This window comes from Leguminivora glycinivorella, chromosome 1 (genome assembly GCF_023078275.1).
Source record: "Leguminivora glycinivorella isolate SPB_JAAS2020 chromosome 1, LegGlyc_1.1, whole genome shotgun sequence".
Taxonomy (NCBI): domain Eukaryota; kingdom Metazoa; phylum Arthropoda; class Insecta; order Lepidoptera; family Tortricidae; genus Leguminivora; species Leguminivora glycinivorella.
The window spans coordinates 8,895,353-8,920,031 of NC_062971.1; the positions used below are offsets into that span (position 1 = coordinate 8,895,353).

A 24,679-nucleotide genomic window follows, 5' to 3' on the forward strand; every position below is an offset into this window, starting at 1 on the left:
CGCGCAACAATACCAGCCAGGTTCGCTTCCGTCGAATGTCGTTCTGTAATTTAGTTTCCTCGTATCTTTTTTGTTTTGCCTACTATAACAAAGTGAGTAGGGGCGCGTAAAGAAAATATAAGCTGCTAAAAATATAAGACGTCAAATTATAAGGTAAAATGCTGACGACTATGTTCAATATGAAGACAAAATAAACCTGTACACATTTTAAATAAAAATTGGTTGCTAAAAATTTTGACCGAATCCTTTTTAGGGTTCCGTAGTCAACTAGGAACCCTTATAGTTTCGCCATGTCTGTCTGTCCGTCCGTCCGTCCGTCCGTCCGTCCGTCCGTCCGGATAATCTCAGTAACCGTTAGCACTAGAAAGCTGAAATTTGGTAAAAATATGTATATATCAATCACGCCGACAAAGTGCAAAAATAAAAAATGGAAAAAAATGTTTTCTTAGGGTAGGTCCCCTACATGTAAAGTGGGGGCTGATTTTTTTTTCATTCCAACCCCAACGTGTGATATATATTGTTAGATAGGTATTTAGAAATGAATAAGGGTTTAGTAAGATCGTTTTTTGATAATATTAATATTTTCGGAAATATTCGCTCCTAAAGGAAAAAAAAGAGCGCCGGCCCCCTCTAACTTTTGAACCATATGTTTAAAAAATATGAAAAAATTACAAAAGTAGAACTTTATAAAGACTTTCTAGGAAAATTATTTTGAACTTGATAGGTTCAGTAGTTTTTGAGAAAAATACGGAAAACTACGGAACCCTACAGTGAGCGTGGCCCGACACGCTCTGGGCCGGTTTTTTTTATGTTATTTGACTTTATTTTACTATCGTTTTTTTTTTAGTTTAGTGGAATTGAAAGTGTTTGAAACTTCCTTTTTTATTACGAGTCACACACTTATTTAATGCCATAGGAGGCAAATGAGCAGACAGGTAAGCGATCACTGCCGCCAATAAACAATTAAACACCCGAAACACGAGAAGGTTGGAGGTGCGTTGCCGGCTTTTAGGTCCCCCAACCTAAGTACGCTCTTTTCTTGAAGTTTTGAACATTTAACAAAAAGTGTATTTGTTACTTACTTTGAGTGTTATGTTCTGACTGGTCCAAGCACCATTCATTATGATAAATTTTGTCAAAAATATGTACTCAGCAAATATTTTAAAGGACTTTTCAAATAGCTAAGTAAAACCTCAAATGTACTCGCAACATGTACATGTTGTCCAAGTAAGTCGTACCCCGAGGCGTGCGGAGGAAGTAAGCAGTTGCGAAGTGAGTTACTCCCAACTCATGCACAGCTTCGCGGTGCTCTAATAATACATATTTTAATATTCATGAACCACCCGTCAAACGCTGGATGTTGTTAGCAATAACGTTAGAATGCCTGATCATGGTAAATTATACGTATATTTGATAAGACATTTAATTGATTATAATCAGGGCCCGTAACTTTCATGCCGATGACATAAATTTGACATCACGCTGCATATAGTATGATTCAAGAGTTTTATTTATTAATTAATCATTATTCATCAATCATTTTAACCATGACTTCAAAACTAATATATTCATTCGTGAAACAATTAAACAATTTTTACATTCATTTTATTAATTATGTTTGTTACTATATTTCAATAAATTATTAAAACAAAACAAATTGTTTCCTTTTCGTTTCACGTATCAAGTAGGTATTAATTATTCCACGTATGAATAGCTTACTTTTGAAGTCATTTGTACATGATAAAAATTAATTAATGAATAATGATTAATTATTACAATAAAACTATTTGAATCATCCTATAAGCAGCGTGACGTCAAATTGATGTCATCGGCATGAAAGTTACGGGCCCTGATTATAATTTATTCTTTGGACCCACAGTCTACAATCGATTACCCGATCACATTATAAATGCAGCTTCCACAGAAACTTTCAAATTAAAAATTAAAAAATGGCTCCTTGAGAAAATGTTCTACAATTATGATGAGTTTTTTGACATTCCACTTACAATTTAATGTTGTATTTTAACGATTTGGATATGTATGTAGTAAGTAATAATACAATAAAATTGTATTAGGCAGATTGATTAATTTATAAATGATGATAAACGCATGACATATACATAGAGACATAAATATTATGCAACAAAATATGGACATATAACAATTGTTATCAATAAAGATTTTTCTTTTTCTTTTTTTTGTTTGTTATATATAGAGAATTAGAGATACATAAAGACTGAACCCCTTATTCACAAACGTTCACTAAGGTTATCAAGCCTGTAAAGTTCATTTGTCCCTTTCTAAGTTTCTATCACACTAAGACGTCGGGAAGGGCAAACGAACTTTATCGGCTCGATAACTTTAGTAAACGTTTATGAATAAGGGGGCAAGTATTTAACTGATATTTTCCGTTTCTAATTACTTACTTTGCTCCTAAATGTAACAGATAATTGCATATCAAAATTTTATATTTGTTTGTATAAAAATTAGTATAAGTAAGTATAATAAATAAATAAATAAATATTGGGGGACACCTTACACAGATCAATCTAGCCTCCAAACTAAGCAAAGCTTGTATTTTGTATTTGTTTTATAACAATGTTAATTTTAGATAAGTAGTGTAACTCGTGATACATAACGTTCGTTTATTATAACAATGTTAACGATGCAACATTTTGGATTTATCCCAGCAAAGGTAACCCCTAGGCTACATATATGCTTAGGTACTCGTACAATGCACAAAAAATGTGATAGAGCTTAAGTTGAGATATGTAATACATACTAATTTCCAACATATACAATATAGAAGTAAATTCGATTTAGTATGACCAGCAGACAACAGTTACCTATTGAACATTTTCAATTTTAAACAAAGAGAAGCTACCTGTATAATGCCTAATGGAATAATGTTTATTAAGCTTAAAGAATATCAAGCAGAAGATATTGGAATCCAAGTAACACCCAGTTTAATTTAATTACTGTGGCGTATTTCGCTCGTTTTAATTTTACATGAAATATAGAATCTCTGTGTTCTTTAAACCTGGTGCTTCAAATGGCCTAGATAAAACACAATATATAACAGTTTTATACCTACACTACATACGAAACTGGATCATAGTTAATGGACTATAGTTGGGTAGTTCTTCGTACTTAATTGGTGTACCTACTACCCCAATGACATGACTGATAAGCTTAATCGCATCTCATACAAATCAAAGGGTGACCTTCCCAAGAATTTATTTCTCCAAATGCTTTCGCAAAAAATTTAACAAAAAATGTATTTGGCGAGATGCCAAGTCGGAGCCCTCGCGTATATACGAGGTCAGTAAATCTTCCCATGGCATTAATACCAGGGCTCTGGGCACTATCGAGATAAGATTACCATAACTGAAACTCTATGTATATGTACGTATGTCTTCTATGGCGTTATTGATTTGTACAAACACAGTAGCTGATCTGTGTTATTTGCTAAATGTATGGTCTCCAAAAATATATGAAATCAAAATAAATAGTTGCGCATGAAAATATATACTATTTTTAACAGTAAGAAGTATGTATTATAGAAAAAACCTAAAATGAAGAAAAACCAATTTAAACTTTCATATAGTCTACATCTAACCAGCTCAGTGAACATTCAGTTTGATATAATTTTACCTACCTCTAATGTTTTCAATTATAATTACTTCTCGTCTTTTTTGCTAAAACACTATTATTGCAGAGTATAATTAATACAGAAATCCATTACTTAGTTAATGTGCTTCAGATCACAGGACAGATAACAACTATCCAATGTGTGAACGCGTATCGTCATTCTTCTTTTGTAAGTATAATGAAATAGCTTAATAACAATTATTGTGATACTCTGAAGCCACGTCAATAATCTAATTAATTAATTAAGATCGGAAACTAATTAAATATCTTGTAAAACTTAAATTACTTCGCTATATACATAGGTTTACATAGCCATAGGTAATTAGTAATTTCTATATGAACTTCCCTACAGGCCTTTCTATTTAAATATTAAACGCACTATCACATAATACACCAATTAATTTCTAATAGGTATCAAAATTAAATCACTCCAATCAAAGCGTTGTACGAAACGCGACCAACTATCGAATTAATTTTCTTTTTATATTTATATATATTGAAACTTCTCATGAATGATATGAAACATATTTTGATTTATTTGAAAGCTATATTTAAAAAAACATAAATTTATTCAATAAATAAAAAGTGACTAGTATGTACAATCTTAAACAATTAAAATATAAAAATTAAAACTAAAGTACCTTAAAAATTTAAATAAAACTAAATTAAAATATAATTATAAATTAATAAAAAAGACCTCCGCGAGCTGTACCGGGTGCAAAGGTGCCCATTAAACTTGCCGCATTGCCGCGTATATATTTTATTATAGCTATATTTTAGTATATTTACTATTAAAAGTGAAGATAATCATGTTTATTTTATTTTTTACTTACCTTTGATGCGAATAAGTAAGCACCTGAACTATACACATCACTTCAGTGTTTTAAAGTATTACACTCTTTAGGATACTAAATGAGCAAAAGGGTTGTCGATTATCTCTTCACATCAAATATTTAATATAGTTACTGACACAATTTTATATACATTTTTATTTTCTTATACCAAAGTAGTGCTTCCATAGTCAAAACATCAATTATTGTTTAATTTGTTGTCTGTTTAATCCACAAAACAGAATAACACATATAAATTTCATCGCCCATATTTTTTGTTTGCGTATCTGCATTCAAGTTTATGGTCGTTATAAGTTCGTTAGTTTGCGCGGGAAACGGGGGAAAGGAAAATGGCGGCCGAGGTGACGCGGCAGCGGCGCTTTCCAAGAAGCTACTAGCGATTTTGGCGCTGGCAGATCGCTTCGCTTATGCGCCGCTCCATGCGCAATCTGTCGCCCACACTTTAGAAGCACTGTAAACTGAAAACACTTTCATAAAATATGCTCTATGGATAATCTCATAGAAAAAAGTTAAAACCACTTTGCTTGGAATATGGTTGTTTTTTGTAGAGTTAAGTGTTTGCAGAATAGTGCAGTGCATAAAGAGTGTATAAAGTAATTTATTTTCAGATAGGGTGTAAATTGTGTAACCAGCAAAAAATTGTCTTTAGCCATCACGGAATTATTGTTTGCAGACATTTAAGAGGCACGCGCATATTGCGCACATGACATTAAATATAAGGGCTACACCGATCATATCGTCACTACTTTGAAAACATCTCGTATCTCACGCTGCTCCTCAAAGTCAAAACGCAGTAAGTCTATGTGCATTCCATACATACTTACTACAATTTTCTTTTCATTGACAGACGAAGATACAAGTTTTTTTAAAAGTAGTGACGATATGTTACAATGTAGCCTTTGTTATTTAAACATACTTACTTCATTGTTTTTTGTATATAATTATTATTTATTTAATAGTATCTATCCATACTAATATTATAAATGGGAAAGTGTCTGTTTGTTTGTCCGTCTTTCAGGGCAAAACGGAGCGACGAATTGACGTGATTTTTGTAAAGTGGGGGCTGACATTTTTTTTCATTCCAACCCCAACGTGTGAAGTGGAGATAGTTAAAGGGTCGGAGAGTGACATAGGCTACTTTTTGTTTCTTTCTAAGGCATAGGCTACTTTTTGTTTCTTTCTAAGGCAAGCGAAGCCGCGGGCAAAATCTAGGATATTATAAATGGGTAAGTGTGTGTGTCTGTTTGTTTGTCCGTCTTTCACGGCAAACCGAGCGATGAATTGATGTTATTTTTAAGTAGAGACAGTTGTAGGAATGGAGAGTGACATGCTACTTTTTGTCTCTTTCCAAACCCCCACTTCCCTAAAATGTCGGATGGACGTTAGTATGGGTATTCCGTAATTTTCGAATTTAACGCGAGCAGAGCCGCGGGCAAAAGCTAGTATTAAATAAATGTAAAAATAAGAGTAACTCAAAAACACCTCTTAATTATTTTCATTGGTGCTCCATGCATGTGAACCAAATTAATAAATTTAATTTAATTTAATCAAATTTTAATGTAATATAATGATATGATATGGATTTTAAGTGTCCGAAATATTTTTTAAATTATTAAGTAAATTATAACACTAATGAACTTATTTGTTATATTATTGTATTATACAGAGTGGGGCCTGTAACAAAGGCGAAGAATTGAACTGTAGGCTATTCTCCTTATACTGATCAACATTTGTTCAGTGACTTTTAAAAATTATGAAGTCTTTAAATGTTTAATTTTTCATCGGTACATGTAAAACTAACTTAAAAATACTAATTAATATAATACTACTCTATTAAAACTAACATGACTATAAAACTAAATTCTATTCACAAAACTCGTTCCGAGCCCTCTCAGATGCAAAGGTGCCCATCACACTCGATGCGTTCCCACGCTGAATTGCGATAGACAGCCTTTGCATCAGAAAAGACCCGGAACGAGGGTCATGGCCTCTCTCGCTGATCCGCCGCCCCAATTCGATCAAAAAGGCTCTCCTCTCCGCACACCAACACCCCGACGTCTCCACTGCCAACGGGACAAATAGATAGCGCGACAGCAGCGCCGAATATTTGTCGCGCTTCCGTGATGCTGCTAGTTCAGCCGCTGCTCCAGCAGTCCGGACTGTCCGGCCGATGTGCGAGGCGGCAAACGTGCTGACACACGTAGCGTCCCAGAGTAGGCACTTACCTTCTCCCACGGTACGAGTGTCAGCCCGTCTGGCCTTTTTCCATCGGACCGGCTGAGGCCTGGAGGTTCTAACATGCACGGCACATTTGCCGACACAAGTGCTCTCCTAATAATGTCATTAAGGGCATGGTGCCGTGGAAACCTCCCCATACACCGACAACAACTCAACGCATGATGGCCATTACTCTCCACCATAGAGCCGCAGATGCATTTATGAGATTCGCAAACATCGCAGCCCAGGCGAAGAGCGACAGCCACCCGCATTGAGTCGTTGTCGAGAAGAGTACCTATGTGCGGAGAGGGTAGTGCTTGTAGCCATGCACCAGCTTCAGGCCTTGCAACAGCCAAAAGTCTCGCCTTATCTGCACCTACAGCATTTTCCAGCAGGCTATCAAAAACCCGTCTCACACCTATTTCATCCCACATCCGTTGTATGTGCGGTTTATCCGGCAACGATGTATTTGGGTTTAAAGTCTGCCAGGCCGCCACAGCATCAGACGCGAAAGGAATCGTGGCTCTGTCGTCCTAGAGATTTCAAATTTGGCACGTAGGTGCCTTATATAGTGTAGAGGAGCACTAAGAAAGGATTTTTCAAAATTCACCTCCTAAGGGGGTCAAATGGGGGTTCAAAGTTTGTATGGGGAAACAAGATTAGTTTGACTATTTTATTCGAAACTTCACAGGAAGATTCCTTAAGACATATGACTGAATACATGTTTCAGGTTTTTTGAAAATTTAACCCCTAAAAGGGTGAAAAGGGGGTGATAAAGTCAAAAAGTCAATATGGGTATCGTTGTTATAGTTTATCGGGTCGCTGATCACAATAAATACAACGTTTTTAAAATCTAACGAGGTGGAAGTGAAATACCTTCTCCCCTGTTGTGGTGCAATGGGGTTTAAATATCAAAAAATATATAAAAGAGGATATTGACTGACTGACTGACATATCAACGCACAGCCGAAACCGCTGGTCCTAGAGATGTCAAATGTGGCACGTCGTGTTTCAGGTTTTTTGAAAATCTAACCCCTAAAAGGGTGAAAAGGGGGCGCTAAAGTCAAAAAACGAATATGGGTATCGTTTTTATGGTTTATTGGGTCGCTGATCACGATAAATACAACGTTTTTAAAATCTAACGAAGCGGAAGTTAAATACCTTCTCCCCTGTTGTAGTGCAATGGGGTTTAAATATCAAAAAATATATAAAAGAAGAAACTGACTGACTGACTAACTGACATAATATATCAACACACAGCCGAAACCACGGGTTCTAGAGATTTCAAATTTGGCACATAGGTTCCTTATATGGCGTAGAGGAGCACCAAGGAAGGATTTTTCAAAATTCTCTTCTTAAAAGGGTGAAATGGGGGTTCAAAGTTTGTATGGGGAAACAAGATTAGTTTGACTATTTTATTCGAAACGTCATAGAAGCATTCCTAAAGACATATGACTAGATACATGTTTCAGGTTTTTTGAAAATTTGACCCCTAAAGGGGTGCAAAGGGGGTAAAGTCAAAAACACAATATGGGTATCGTTCTTATGGTTTATCGGGTCGCTGAACACGATAAATACAACGAGGTGGAAAAGAAATTTTCTGCCCTGGTTGTTGTGCAATGGGGTTAAAATATGCAAAATAGCCATAAGTATAGGTTTAGTTTTTATCTTTACTTCTGGTTCAAGAGATTTCAAATTGACACGGAAGTTCCTTAGAGGACCACTAAGAAAGGATTTTTCAAAGTTCACCTCCTAGCATGATAATTTGACAGGGACAGAGACAGGTACAGGGACAGGAACGGGATAGGGATAGGGATAGGGATAGGGATAGGGATAGGGATAGGGATAGGGATAGGGACAGGGACGGGGACAAGGATAGAGATAGGGACGGGGATAAGAATAGGGATTGGGGTCGGACTAATCGGTCGGCAATCGATATCTAGGCAGTGTAAAATGCAGGTGGCTCAGTGCGAAGGGATTAGTAAGTAGGCATCGGCGAGTATCCTGCATCCGTAATAACTATTACATTCAATGTGCTGTAAGAAGATCGTTGTTTGCTTGCCTTTTATATGTTTACGTTTGCAATAAGTATAAGAAAAATGGAAAAAATTGTAAGCGATAATACAAGGAAGTACTTTTTACCCTACCGACCATAGCGTCGAGATACTGGCTATGTGCGCTGTATGAAGTTTCCCCAGTATAAATACTTATATAGGTAAAATACAAACATATTCGTACCTACCTACTAGCTACGCTGTGGTCGCTGTGTAACAATTCTACAATCATTGCAAGAATTTCTTTTAAACAATAGTAATATGTGTAAGGTACAGTCAGCCAAAAAAGTGGTTTACCACTTTTCGATCAATAGAGTCGAAAAGTGGTAAACCACTTTCTTGGCTGACCGTACAGCAAATAGATCAGTTACAATGGCCCTCCAGTCGAGAATTGCCCCGCTTTACCTTAATCGAAGTAATCGCGGACAGATGTACCTACAAAGAAACCTACGGATCCAAATTAAAATCTTATTACTCGTATTTGTAAACGTTTCAATAAGAATACTTTTATTACGCGGGCGAAGCCGCGGGTAAAAGCTAGTACAAAATAAATATTAGCTTCAATGTACGCCATAATTGTTGTCATTGACGTTATCTGTCACACTTTAGACTTAACATAATTCTTTCAAGGGTGATAAAAATTAAAATACAAGTTATTTTTAAAAGTCGCCGAACAAATGTGGATCAGTATAAGGAGAATAGCCTAGAGTTCAATTCTTCGCCTTTGTTACAGGCCCCACTCTGTAGATTTATTGCCCGTATAAGGCTTACACACAGTGTAATGTTTTTACTAAGTTTATATTTGACTCTTTAATATTTCTGTATGGTATATTGCAATTTGCAAATTATGTATAAAAGTAGGTAGTGTAGGCGCAAGGCGTGGCATACGCAATCACGCATCAGTATAAGTACCTACGTACTGTTTTTACTTACTACAGTAATAAAAACCGGCCAAGAGCGTGTCGGGCCACGCTCAGTGTAGGGTTCCGTAGTTTTCCGTATTTTTCTCAAAAACTACTAAACCTATCAAGTTCAAAACAATTTTCCTAGAAAGCCTTTATAAAGTTCTACTTTTGTGATTTTTTTCATATTTTTTAAACATATGGTTCAAAAGTTAGAGGGGGGGGACGCACTTTTTTTTCCTTTAGGAGCGATTATTTCCGAAACTATTAATATTATCAAAAAACGATCTTAGTAAACCCTTATTCATTTTTAAATACCTATCCAACAATATATCACACGTTGGGGTTGGAATGAAAAAAAATATCAGCCCCCACTTTACATGTAGGGGGGGTACCCTAATAAAACTTTTTTTTCCATTTTTTATTTTTGCACTTTGTTAGCGTGATTGATATACATATTGGTACCAAATTTCAGCTTTCTAGTGCTAACGGTTACTGAGATTATCCGCGGACGGACGGACGGACGGACGGACGGACGGACGGACGGACGGACGGACAGACAGACATGGCGAAACTATAAGGGTTCCTAGTTGACTACGGAACCCTAAAAAGTCACTAGATCATTTTAACATTTTAACGATAGATCTCACAGTTCACTAGAACATAAATGGTGATCATCCATACTAGTATTATCAATGGGAAAGTGTGTGTGTCTGTTTGTTTGTCCGTCGTTCACGGGAAAATTAAGCGCCGAATTGACGTGATTTTTAAAGTGGAGATAGTTGAAGGGATGGAGAATGAACTTTTTGTCTCTTTCTAACCCCCCACTTACCTAAAATGGGGGTGGAAGTTTGTATGGAGCAATTTTCGAATTTAACGAGAGTGAAGCCGTGGGCATAAGCTAGTCTTTAATAAAGGTGACACAGCTTACATCGGCATACAAAAATAGCTGACAAAATAACATCTATTTTCTGATGGCTATATATTATACCGAAGGCATTAAAGGGCTGAGCATGTAGGGACCGCTAACTTTGAGGCACGTGCAACTTTACTGCCTCTGCCAGATATACCAGAGCGGCAAAACTGATCAGAAATATCTGAACAAAGCTTAATTAATAATACATTAAAGTAAGTCTGATTTTCTGAAACCTTCAATAATTACGTTCTTAATTGACAAAATGTAAGGTAACGGACCCAATCATGGACAGTTTAAGGAAAATTTTCGCCTGTTTTTGATATTTCACTCATAAATGTAAAAATTCTACCGCTAAGCGTGTTAAATCTTGAGTGTCCTATCCTTCTTTTACATTTCAAGCGTATTGCAGAATGGATACTCCTAATAGTTTCTTCATACTTAACAAATTAAAACTAGGTGTTTTTTCTCCAATTATGGACGGCAGTTCTCCAGTAATGGATCCCCCATTATGGACAGTGAAATAAGTTTAAAATTTTACTTTTAAAGCCAACTGATACTTAATGAGTCAATTTTATATACCATAAATACAATTAGTTTGAGTTATTTTAACATAGGATTGTTTCTTGTAAATTTTGTTTTTGTAAATTGTTCCTTGTCCATCATAGGAGGTAGGCAGTTTTTCGGTTCCAGTAATGGACACTCGCAAAATAACGCCATTTCTTTATATCTTTGGAGCAACAAACTAGTTTAAGAGTTTTGAATGATTCACGGTTATTTTCATTAGACTTATATTGACCGGGATATAGACCGTGATTACCTTTTTGATTTTTGTCGAGCTCCCGATATTTCGACGCAGTTGCATGCATCATGATCACGGAAAACTCTGAGTTTGAGTTTTCCGTGATCATGATGCATGCAACTGCGTCGAAATATCGGGAGCTCGACAAAAATCAAAAAGGTAATCACGGTCTATATCCCGGTCAATATAAGTCTAACAAACTAGTTTGTTTTATACCTTATCTCATGCTTAATGCAGTAAGTAAAACGCATTCAAGTTTACACCGAGTATTATTTTTGTATTATTTTATACATGAACTCAACTCTCTTAGCAACATTACTAAGAATTCGTCTTGATATTTTTTTCAGTAAACTGATGAATTTTATCTTGTCGCCAAATCCTTCAGAAATAACCGAATTAATTGAAACTTCAAAATGAAACAGCTCTACAACTCTAGTTTATGGTACATGGCCGTCAGTTTTTAGAAACTAATTTTAGATACTTATTTTTAAGGATTTGTGTTTTTTTGTCCATAATGGCATCACCGTCCATTATGGGCTATTTCACCTTATCAATAAATTACACATTAAGTAAGACAAAGTTATTTATAAGTGGTAATACGTATATACATAGACAAGACAAACAAAGAGTGTAAGTACCTACTTTACTTAGTAAAGGATACAAAAAATATGTATGGATATAGTCGCCATGGAACATCTTATTAATATTACATTTCCTTCATGGTTTAAAAGTTCGACGTGGAGATTAAAATTTTAAAGCCTAATAAGTGATTACTTTTCGTAAATATTCATGAAAATGTTCTTTTACATATTTTTAATAAACTCTATAATTCAACAGCTACCGCTATATCCGCTAACTCTCTGTTTATTGATTAATGATTATTCTTAATTAATTGTATTTTTATATTTTCTTTGATTTTATTTTAATTCTTCAATTTTATTAGTTTTTATTCCACCATTTTAAATTCTTTCAGTGGGGGATACCCATGAATATTCTTTTTTCTAATTTTAAATTAGTATTTCTTACAAATGATTAATAAAACGATCTACTCGTAAGCTGCGTTTGGTCAGACACACAGACTGACTACGGAAACCTAAAAAAATTGATTAAATAATCATAAATTATTATTTATTATGCGTTTGTACCAACGCCAATAGAACAAATAAGTAGGCGTATGGGCATACTCCGCACCATATTTATAAACTATTTTTATTTCAATACATTTAATATTTAAGTCAGGAACAGCAATTAGGTATTGCCAGCACACATTTTAAAATATTTCTCATGTAAGTACATTACATTCACATTCCTATTATGTACCTATAATTATACTCAACATTACCGTGTAATAATTACTAGCTTTTACCCGCGGCTTCGCCCGCGTAATAAAAGTATTGTTATTGAAACGTTTACAAAAAATAAGATTTTCATTTGGATCCGTAGGTTTCTTTGTAGGTACATCTGTCCGCGATTATTTCGATTAAGGTAAAGCGGGGCAATTCTCGACTGGGGGGCCATTGTAACTAATCTATTTGCTGTACGATCCGGTTTTGGCTGACTGTACCTTACACATATTACTATTGTTTTTAAAGAAATTTTCGCAATGATTATAGAATTGTTACACAGCGACCACAACGTAGGTAGTAGGTACGAATATGTATGTATTTTACCTATATAAATATTTATACTGGGAAACTTCATACAACCCACATAGCCAGTATCTCGACGCTATGGTCGGTAGGGTAAAAAGTACTTCCTTGCATTATCCCTTACATTTTTTTCCATTTTGCTTATACTTATTACAAACGTAAACATATAAAAGGCAAGCAAAACAACGATCTTCTTACAGCACATTGTAATAGTTATTACGGATGCAGGATACTCGCCGATGCCTACATACTAATCCCTTCCCACTGAGCCACCTGCATTTTACACTGCCTAGATATCGATTGCCGACCGATTATTTTGACCCCAATCCCTATCTTATCCCTATCTCTATCTTTGTCCCCATCTCCGCCCCTATCCCTATTCCGTCCCCGTCCCCTATTTCTATCCCTATCCCTATCCCTATCCCTATCCCTATCCCTATCCCTATCCCTATCCCTATCCCTATCCCTATCCCTATCCCTATCCCTATCCCTATCCCTATCCCTATCCCTATCCCTATCCCTATCCCTATCCCTATCCCTATCCCTATCCCTATCCCTATCCCTATCCCTATCCCTATCCCTATCCCTATCCCTATCCCTATCCCTATCCCTATCCCCCTATCCCTATCCCTATCCCTATCCCTATCCCTATCCTATCCCTATCCCTATCCCTATCCCTATCCCTATCCCTATCCCTATCCCTATCCCTATCCCTATCCCTATCCCTATCCCTATCCCTATCCCTATCCCTATCCCTATCCCTATCCCTATCCCTATCCCTATCCCTATCCCTATCCCTATCCCTATCCCTATCCCTATCCCTATCCCTATCCCTATCCCTATCCCTATCCCTATCCCTATCCCTATCCCTATCCCTATCCCTATCCCTATCCCTATCCCTATCCCTATCCCTATCCCTATCCCTATCCCTATCCCTATCCCTATCCCTATCCCTATCCCTATCCCTATCCCTATCCCTATCCCTATCCCTATCCCTATCCCTATCCCTATCCATTGCACCACAACAGGGGAGAAGGTATTTCACTTCCGCCTCGTTAGATTTTAAAAACGTTGTATTTATCGTGATCAGCGACCCGATAAACCATAAAAACGATACCCATATTGATTTTTTTACTTTATCGCCCCCTTTTCACCCTTTTAGGGGTTAAATTTTCAAAAAACCTGAAACACGTAGTCAGTCATATGTCTTAAGGAATCTTCCTGTGAAGTTTCGAATAAAATAGTCAAACTAATTTTGTTTCCCCATACAAACTTTGAACCCCCATTTGACCCCCTTAGGAGGTGAATTTTGGAAAATCCTTTCTTAGTGCTCCTCTACACTATATAAGGAATCTACGTGCCAAATTTGAAATCTCTAGGACCAGCGGTTTGGGCTGTGCGTTGATTTAAGTCAGTCAGTCAGTCACTCAGGACTTTGCCGTTTATATATATAGAAGATTAACCTAGATATGTATTATTCACTATAAAATATTGCGTTATTAAAGTCATTAAATCTACGTTACATTTTAAGACCTACACATATGTGTACATATTATAATGCCATTACAACTTAGAATTTACGCCTAAGAAATATTGTTTTTCTGTCCACTAAGCTTTATTAATCTTGTGTTCACTAGAGCGTCAAAATATATTATAGCTCTCTTATTCTATTGATAACTAGCGGTGTGGACTATAATGAGGAGATGATAGAAACTGTGTATGTAATAATTAATATCACATTTTCTTTATATATTTTTTCTTTACTACCAGTTTGTCTCTCTTTCTTTTTAGCTATTTTATATAATTAATATTAATAAATAAATAAAAATACTTTCAATTTGTAGACGTTAATAATCTCCATGACGATGACAAATCTCAAACCGATAGCATAAGTAGTTCTCAAGATATTTAGTAATGTGACAAACACACAGACAAACGGACAGAGCGGCATCATAGGGGTTCCTTTTGTACCTTTTTGGTACGGAACCCTAAAAAAGACGAGGGGAACGAGAAATGACCTGCACCGACTGACAGAAACATGCTGTTAACTAGGGCAACTGAAGAGAGGTCACAAGAAAAATAATTACTTGAATAAATAAATATTTCACTCACAATTTAAGTTAGTACCTGCCCACGTTTTTACAATTGAGTTTTAATAAGCTTGCCTGTTAGTTTACGTAATAAAGTTTACAATAAATATAGTTCCGTTCTGTGACCAGTGACCTTCTTTGAAAAGTCTGTACATAAAATTCTATTAAATGAACATAACATCCATCCCCGCGTCCGACCTCGTATGCGTCTTTTTCGTTAAAAGAAACAACATTACGATTTTTTACCAAATATCGATAATAATGTGTAAATGAAGAGAACAGGCATACCTACGAAAGAATTTTTGACTAAGCCGAAAAGAAAACTACCTAGGTAAATTATACAGTATTCAAGTGGTAAGTAAATTATAATTTATAATAGGTAACTAGGGGCCACTTGCACCAACTAGGGTTAAGCCAACTAACACCGGGTTAACCGCTAACACGGGGTTAAACTAATAATTTGTGTTGCACCATTAAAGTTTAGGGTTTAACTCTGGGTTAAATTGTTAAATATTTAACCCGCCGACGACGCAGGGTTAAATCGCTAACTCTGGGTTAGTACTAGTAAAATGGCGCACAATTTGGAAATTTCTTTGACGTGTTGTCGGAGAGAACAAATAAATATGATCAACGACTTATTATTATTTTCTGACGACGATGAAGAAATCATAGAATATATCAGCACGGATTTTTACGACCGAAGAATCGCAGAACGTACCGATTACTTTAATACACATAGAGATAAAGAGTTTCACAGAAGGTTTCGATTAGAAAAACACAGTGTCGCATTTTTATTGAATAAAATCAAACACAGATTGCAATACGTAAATCCCAATATCAGGTAAGTAAAGACGTTTTCACCACACCAACTGGTAAAGGCTTACTTTGCTGATTTCATTTAGTTTGATGTTTTAGGTATAGTCAGTATTTTGTTCGTGTTGGTGTGGTGAGAAATTTTGTGTTTCTCTACTACCTATATTTTGTGTTTCGCCTGCTCGGGTATCAATATTGGCACGTTCGGTTAAACAACAATTTTGGCCCCTTGTAAAACAAATAACTATTGTTTTCTGGAACCTACCATATTGAATATAAGTACCTACTCGTATGTTTGTTATGAGTAGGTAAAATACAAACCTACTATTTTATTTTCAGTGAAGCCTTGTCACCTATGAATCAATTACTATGCACACTACGATATTTTGCCACTGGAAGTCAACTTGTGACTTGCGGAGATTTCATTGGTGTGCACGAATCGACCGCATGTAGAACAATTCATAAAGTAACAGATGCCATAGCCCGGTTGTACCCAGAATTCATAGTTATGCCTCGCACAGAAGAAGAGCTAAGACAAGCTGCAATGAAATTTTATCAAATTGCTCGGTTTCCACGTGCTATTGGAGCTGTAGACTGCACTCATGTACGAACGAAATCTCCAGGTATTTACCTCTATTCTCTACTTCAATCGCCCATATAAAAGTTTAGACATTACATATATTATGATGGACAGGTACTTAAAACCAGAGTTGAAATTTGTTATTAATTATTTTAGGAGGAGAAACTGCAGAGATATATCGGAACAGGAAGGGTTACTTTTCAATGAACACCCAAGCCATCTGTTCTGCTGATCTACTGTTTACCGATGTTGTTGCACGCTGGCATGGGTCTGCACACGATTCTCACATTTGGGATAATAGTAATCAACGCAGACATTTTCTTCAAGGAACATATGGAAATTACTGTCTGCTTGGTGATTCGGGATATGCACAAACGCCATTTATGATGACACCTCTCGGAAATGTGACATCTCCTAGTCAATCTCTATATAACGAGTCACAGATCAGAACTAGGAATGTTATCGAGCGTACCTTTGGTATTTGGAAGCGAAGATTTCCTATTGTTAGCAGAGGTATTCAAGTCCATTTAAGCAGAGTACCGGGAATAATCATCGCTACATGTGTGTTGCATAATATTGCTCGTCTGCAAAATGATCTTGAACCACCTGTTGACCCAGAATATCCTCCAATATTGGACAATACATCAGATGAGATTGCAGTGGTGCCTAACAATAGATCGGGTGTAAATACAGCAGGACAGAACGCTCGTCAGGTACTGATTGAGCAACATTTTGGGAGATTAGCTTAATCAAGTTAAAGTTATTAAATAACGGTCTATCGTTGCAATTATAATAAGGCCTTATGTAAGAACTTTCAGGGTGTAATTTCGATTTTCGATGCGCTTATTAAATCTAACATTCAATGGTAGATTTGGTAAGCTCATAGAGTATTACATTACAACGAGTAGTACTTGGAACATTCAAATAAAACAAATGTCAATCAAAACAAATATTTTTTTTATTTCAATAATAATTTGAAATGACCTTCCCGAGCGGGGTTCAATGTCTCTATAGTTCGAGTTCCCACACGTTGGGGCGATACACGGCTATGCGCGCCAACCTGACGTCAGAACGGCGTGCGGCTTTATAGCAATTGACAAAGTGGGACGTTTTCCCGTGCACAGTCACATATAGATCATATAGGTATGAAAGTTGGACGATTAGAGATTAATAATGCCTCATTTTTTCATTAAATACATATCTCCTCTTCATTTCCTCCATCTCCATTTCTCTAAGTTTATCATTATGTAAGTATTTTTTTTTTTGCATCTTCTGCCTCCATTTCTCTCAATGTCTGGTTATGTTCTGCTTGTTTTTGTTGCTCATCTAATTGACTCCTAACCAACTCCTTTTGCAGCTCCAGTAACTCAACTTTTTCTGCAGCAAGTAGTTTAAATTTGTCAGCTACAGTCTGTTTATTTTGAGCATCTGGTTTCCGTTTTCCTGAAATAAATAAATAGATACTATAGGACAAATAAATTAGGTAGCCTCACCTCCGGATCCATTAAGATTGACTAAGCTGGCCAGCTGGAGGTGATTCAATTAACGGCCTTATTATTTTTAATTAAAATTTTGATAATATTACTACTTTCATAAAGATAGGGTAATTCGCCAGTAACTGGCCACCTATTAATAACTAGCCACCTTTAGGTACGTCGCAAAAATGAATTCTGTTTATAAGTGAATAGAACTCATTTTAGTAAGAGGCGGCCAGTTATTGAAAGGGTGGCTAGTAGGCAAATCTAGTAACTGGCCATTTTTTGCTTATACTAAATTGAGTTCTCTTCACCTTTAAATAGGATTCATTTTAGTATTAAGCGGCCAGTAACTAAAATGTGGCTAGTTATTGAGTTTTTACTTAATATATACTAAAATGAACTTTGTTAACATATAAATAGAAATCATTTTTAGTGGCCAGTTACTAAAATTGGCCAGTTACTGAAGATTTACCCTACATTTGATTTCCTACAATCACATTAACTCTACTACTAGAGTACTAACTTTAGTGCCTATATATTATATTATAAAGACAAACAATACTCACGAGTCAATAAATGGTGTGGCTTTTTCTTCAAATTCGCTCTGTCATTAGTAAAATATGTCTCATCCTGGCAATCAACTTGATCTGGATTCTCTTGAATAACCGGATCAGTTATTGTAGAAGCTGAAATACATATTAATATTTTAATGTTGTTTGAAATACTATCTAAAAATGAAAAATTAGTAATTTGCAAGCTAAGCAATTCTAAATTAAATTCAAGATACTAACCACAATAATATTAGAGAAAAACAATACTCACAAGTCAATAAATTGTGTGTTTTTTTCTTAGTATTTGTTTTGTCATTAGCAAAATATGTCTCGTTCTGGCAATCATAATTATCTTCAGTTTCTTGCATATAGGAATCCAATAATGTAGAATCTGAAATATTAGTATTGAAATGTTGTTTGAAATACCATCAACAATTCAAACCAAATAATTAAAATTAATGGATTTGATTTGTATGTTTTATGTATAGAGTCAGATGCAGACATGGTAAGACTGGGCCGGAAGGATCCGGTTGCTTTCCATGGGCCTGGCTTGTGGGGCTTGCATAAAAACGCCACAAGCCAGGCCCGTGGGGATCTACACAAGTTGAGGCCCAGCTGGCAAACACAACCTCATCTATACTTGTAAGGACAGTTTTGCTCCAGGTAGCACAAAACCGAGGCGAGTGGCAAAGATTGGAGGAGGCTTACACCCAAAGAGTAGAGAAAGGCTAAGAAGAGAAGAAAGAGAGAAGTAAAATTTTACCTGATCTCATGTTCTGAAGTTCTATTGGTGTAGTGGTGTAGTTCTATTGTATTACCGGTCCAGCAAGGACTTTGACTTTTTCCAAAACTGGATCATTTTCAATGTTAGGTGGTGGCCCACCTCCTATTAAATAATCACACATTAATAATGATAATAAAATATTTGTAATTGGTCATTTATTGAGAGACAATTTATTGTAAGCCCTTTCATTCTGTGTTGTTCAATATGTATCCAAATAATAATATTAATAGACTTAAAAGAAATAAAGAGATTAATAATAAAATAGTTTTCAAGGCAGCTTGTGATGAAATGAGCTGTGAAATCATTAGTACCTACTCCAGAAATGAAAGTCAGTGAGGCTCCTTTTTTCTGACTTGATTCCACAACATACCAACCTGTACCCATAATATTTCTTTTCAAATTTGTATCACTTTTTCTTGCTTCTTTCTTTAATGCTGCGAACACGAAGTTTCGCTAGCACCTGTATTTGCAGCAACTTTGCCCCAGTCACTACCATACTCTTCAAGGTTTAGCACCAAAGTGGCGCTATCCACTGTAAACAAAAAAAAACCGTTTTAAATAGGCAATACAATATTACACCTCTAAATTTAATGCATCGTGATGCGACCCATTTTAAGTTGTTTAGGAACCGCGATAATAGGTAGTAGTAAGAGCTCACATAGTTAAATTTAGAGTTCATACCTGGAATACCCATCTTCTTGTCAGAGGCAGTCTTTTTTGCCTTTTTCTTCAGGTTTTTATACGTTTGCTGAAGGCTTTCTAACGTTCGACTAGAACCGGTCGTGGAAGAATTGTATTCCCTCATGACCTCTTGCCAAGCCTTTTGTTTAAGAAGGAGTTGTGCTCCGTCCGTTTTCTTATTTTCAATTACTTGTTTATGTTTTTCCACCGTACTACACAAAGTAGAAAATCACTTTTTGTGAAGTTCGGAGCACGCACACGTGGCTTTTTATCGTTGTCCATTTTACGCTCTTCTTTCAAGACACAAACTGTGAAAACAGGCAGGAGTGCAACCGTTCGTCATCAGAGCTGATAAAAACAGTAAACAGTACACAGCGGCATCTCATGACACAAATATAATACGCCTAGACGAAATATCATGCCGTGTTGCTTTAAAGAAAGATAGTATTACGCCCCATGTTGTGGCGTAAAAGAGATAGACATACATTTCCATTCATCATTCGTTCTTTAATATTTGGCTGGTTTATAGAACGGATTGAAAAAGTAATAATGTTGCCTGCTTAAAATAAAAAAACTGTCGGGTTAGCTAACCCTAAGTTAGTTTTCAATGGTGCAACAAAAGATCGGGGTTAAAATTTTAACGAGTTAACCCCGGGTTTATTAACCCACTATTTATTTAGTTAACCCCTTGTTCCGTGCAAGTGGCCCTAAAGGAGTTTCTTTTGTATTCTCCCCTCTACCCTCAGAATTCACGAATACTTGAAGGTACGAAGTGGATGAAACCGCTACATGGACTTACTTTATGTCACAAACTTGAAGTTGAGTTGAGATTGAGCACTTGTGCAATTTTTAAAGAAACCTGTCGAATTTTTAATTAAGATAATTTACTAAAGTCACGTCTCGTACTAAATAAGTAAGTATATATTAAGTTTATACATTTCAAAATAAACGTTTTTAGCTATGTATCGTATGTAATTATATATATTTTAAGTCAGGTGTACTCAATCATATTATGATAGTGGCCATGCCTGCTAAGACGATGGTCCTGGGTTCAAATCCTGGTAAGGGCATTTTTTTGTAAGATGATCACAGATATTTGTTCCTAAGTCATGGAACGGGAGGAATTATTGTGTGTCAACAATAGTTAATGATCTTAATTTTGGCCATGAATATACAATTTTCAATTAGAATTAACTACCTACTACATAACGTAATCAAAGTTGTTTTCCGAGTAAGTTTTACCATCGACAATAACTTACCACGGTAAACACGTCTCCGCAGTGCATTTTTAACTTTCTGTATCACCTACGTTTTGAACTCGTCATAATATACTGTGTATTAACTCAAAGAATCATATATAGACATCCTCGTTGCACCTACTCATAGGTTCTTTTCAAACCAATGCAGAATATTTGAGGAAGTTCGGCGCCGCGACAAATTCGTAATGAGGTGGATCCCACCCACACGACGTGTCCCTCGGTCAAACTTCCCCAGAGGAACTCGTCAGATATATTCCCATTTGAAGTTATTCAGACCAGTGTGCGTAGCCGAATGCACAAACGCTCACGATAATATCTCTTTCGTAGCTATATCTATCTCTATCGCTCTTGCATATTGGCGCGACAGAGCCAGACTACATTTCTGCGGCGTTTCGGTGGCGTTTCCCGTCGCAGAAATGCCATTCGGCTACGGGGACTGGATCTCATAAATCTTAAATAAAGTAGGTATTGAGTTTGTGTCATCGATGTTCTAACTTAAACGTAATAAGACTAATAAGTTTGAAACCTAAAAAACTGGAATCTTAAAGACCTTTACGTTCTTGACGTTCTACATTATGATGTCTGGCCTAGTGTGTATGGCCCTGTCTGTGAAGCTGATGGTTCCGGGTTCTTCTTGGTAAAGGTATCTATTTGTATGATGACTACGGCCTTATTGAGCTGCATTAATTAGAATCTTTACTTTTTTTGTCTTTCGTTCTATACAAAAAATTCAAGAACCTAGGTCTGAAATTAACTTTAAAACATTATATTATTATATTTTTTATTCAGAGGGAATTTAGAATTTAGGAACTATTTGGTTTTTACTGTTTTATTTACAAAAAAACATGGTATCCGCGAATCCAGCGATCTTGGACATGCACATATATTTCGCTCAATCTTCCGTTCAGTGAGAGATAGAGAGAAGAACCCGAACCTACGGGGTCTATAACGCCATATGAGTTACAATTTACAAATACGTTACATTCCTATGTATTATAATTATAAACAGACGGTAGGTTCAAACAAATAAAAATAAGTATTTAACTAAATTAACAGCATAAACACTTTAAGTTTAAGGTATTCGCTAAGCCGCTAAGTCTTCCGTGACTTTTTAACTAATTAAATAAACCCGGGAATTAAAAGTTTCTCCATATAAATTAAGAACCTTAATTTTCTCTCTTAAAGTTCTCAGAATTTTCAAGAAATAAAATTAATTATTTTGCATTCTCTAACCTAGGAATTTGACATGGAAACCAGAAAATATGTAGGTACGAGTTTATTTTTATTTCGATTCGAATTCAGCATGACCTGATTGACAATTTATTTGACAAATAAGAGCGAATGAGGTGATTTTCAGGTGGATATAATAATCAGAGATCGGAGAGTTGGGCGTCATTTGTATGACGTTTTCGGAATAATGAACCTTATGTTGTTAAAATGACGCCCAGTTGTCCAATCTCTGATAATAATAAATAGCAGTACAGGTAACGGATAGCTTTTATTTTATTTTATCATAACCAGTTTAAATATTCCAAAAGTTTTCGAAAGGCATGTTTTTGCCCCTTCTTAAAAAAAGTGCGACAAAATAAAAAATTAAGAAATTTGAGCTATGCCTTCGACACAGCCGTGAGTTATATAATACCTAAATAATTTAGAAGGTACATCAACATGACAGGTACTTATATCCTTTATTGGAAGGACATCATTAATAATATTTTACACATATATTCCGATTTCCGGTAGGTGTAGTATATAATCGAACAATTTGAATCGGTTTCAGAAGATTATTTTTAGAATGAACGAAAGTGAGATGTCCATTTAGCAAAGTAGGTACTCGTAGGCCTCACTTCTAAGAAGACAAAAGCAAATTAGATTTATTATTGGAAACTCATTTTAATTCTGTCCCTACGTATTAAATTACAAGTTGAAAGTAAAATTGAGAAACAAATTAATAAGCTTATTTATTGTACACATATTTTTATTACTTGTATGTATTTTAAGTGCTTTATTTTATGTTTATTTTGTATTATATTACTGTACACCCATGATATCACACATGAGCTCTCATTATGACATATCACTTCATTTATTTATTTTGGCAATATCAATGTGAAACAAAAAAATAATAAAAAATATTTTTTTGTAAAATAAGAACAACCTAAATTATGTATTAATAACATCTCCCCAAAAATGTATAGGATGTTATTAAAGTAGGCATGTACTGTAAAGTACTTGATGAAAATAATGAAACTAATTACACCAATTGCATGTAACTATTGTTTTCGTATTTGATTTTAATAATTGTCCTCAATTAATTAACATTTTCAGACTATTTTCTCAACATAAAAAATATATCTACAAGGTACGTACACATATTATTTATTATGCAGATTACGCTCCACGACGACGACAAGGCAACGTGTCAATTTGTAAGAGATAAAAAAATGTGGGGCGCGCGAGCGGCACAGCGGCAGCGGCAACGTGAAGTCAATCATTATAGAAAGGTAGGTATGCGGGCCGCACATTCACCGACTCGGTTATTTCGTCCACATCTTCAACCGGCTCGTTGGTCTAGGGGTATGATTTTCGCTTAGGGTGCGAGAGGTCCCGGGTTCAAATCCCGGACGAGCCCAAACATAATTTTTATTTTTCTTTCTTCCGCCCACGTTTTAATTTTGATTCATTTTTCAACCGCGATAAATCTGAACGTTTTTATTTGTATAATTTAATGGTTCCCCGTAAGCCGGAAAAATATGCGGGATAATTGAGCAACATAAGTATCATTAAGCTACGATCTTCCTTGTATAAATATCCTCGAGCGAGTGGGATAATGCCACACATCAATTTTAGTTGAAATGCTCAGCAAAATGTTCCTTTTGTTTTCTCAGATAATACAGATAGTCATACTAGTTATGAAAAAAAAGCTGCACTTTTAGATGGAAGCAAGCCGCTTTGCATGGTGATAGTAGACATCATAGTTAACGATTTTTTCCGAGGATATCGAAATTTCATCCCTTAGGAAGCCGAGCGCAGCGAGGTGTTTTATGAAAATGAAAAAAATTCTATCTTTTTATCATATGGTCCGATTTTGACAAATCATATCTCAAATGAAAGATATTGATTAGTGAAACTTAAAAAAAAATTAAAAAAAAATATTGTTCAGAAAAAGTAACAAAAAAATTGAAAAATGTAAATTTACGTATCGCATTAAACAACTTCAAAGAATGAATGACAAAATGTAGAATATCGATATACGAGTTTTTTTATATCAAAGACAGATAAATTCATAATTGAAAACTAAAAACCGCATCGAAATCGGATCAGTAGTTTTTAAGGTACATGTTGCCAAAGTTGGAAAAGTTTAGTTTATATGATCACTTTGCAATTCCTTTGCCAGAAAGTCA

The 24,679-nt window shown here is 35.6% G+C and overlaps 2 protein-coding genes and 1 non-coding gene across 4 annotated transcripts; 2 read left to right on the forward strand and 1 right to left on the reverse strand.

The window, feature by feature from the left end:
• Nucleotides 1-15,531: 15,531 nt before the first annotated feature.
• Nucleotides 15,532-17,316, forward strand: LOC125232783 (putative nuclease HARBI1). Its single transcript, XM_048138569.1, has 3 exons — nt 15,532-15,970; nt 16,282-16,565; nt 16,679-17,316. The coding sequence occupies exons 1-3, from the start codon at nt 15,699-15,701 to the stop codon at nt 17,269-17,271; spliced, it is 1,149 nt and encodes a 382-aa protein (XP_047994526.1). The 5' UTR covers nt 15,532-15,698; the 3' UTR covers nt 17,272-17,316.
• A 145-nt stretch (nt 17,317-17,461) lies between these two features.
• On the reverse strand, nt 17,462-20,723 carry LOC125232794. Of its 2 annotated transcripts, XM_048138577.1 has the most exons (6): nt 20,017-20,723; nt 19,710-19,867; nt 19,315-19,437; nt 18,823-18,942; nt 18,567-18,686; nt 17,462-17,965 (listed from the first exon to the last, which is right to left on the reverse strand). In XM_048138577.1, the coding sequence occupies exons 3-6, from the start codon at nt 19,322-19,324 to the stop codon at nt 17,766-17,768; spliced, it is 450 nt and encodes a 149-aa protein (XP_047994534.1). In that variant the 5' UTR covers nt 19,325-19,437; nt 19,710-19,867; nt 20,017-20,723; the 3' UTR covers nt 17,462-17,765. The 2 variants fall into 2 exon arrangements, with proteins under 2 accessions (XP_047994534.1, XP_047994541.1); XM_048138584.1 differs by lacking the exon at nt 19,315-19,437.
• Nucleotides 20,724-23,835: 3,112 nt separating this feature from the next.
• On the forward strand, nt 23,836-23,907 carry Trnap-agg. Its single transcript has one exon. It is a non-coding gene; the product is annotated as a tRNA-Pro (tRNA).
• The last annotated feature ends 772 nt before the right edge of the window (nt 23,908-24,679 follow it).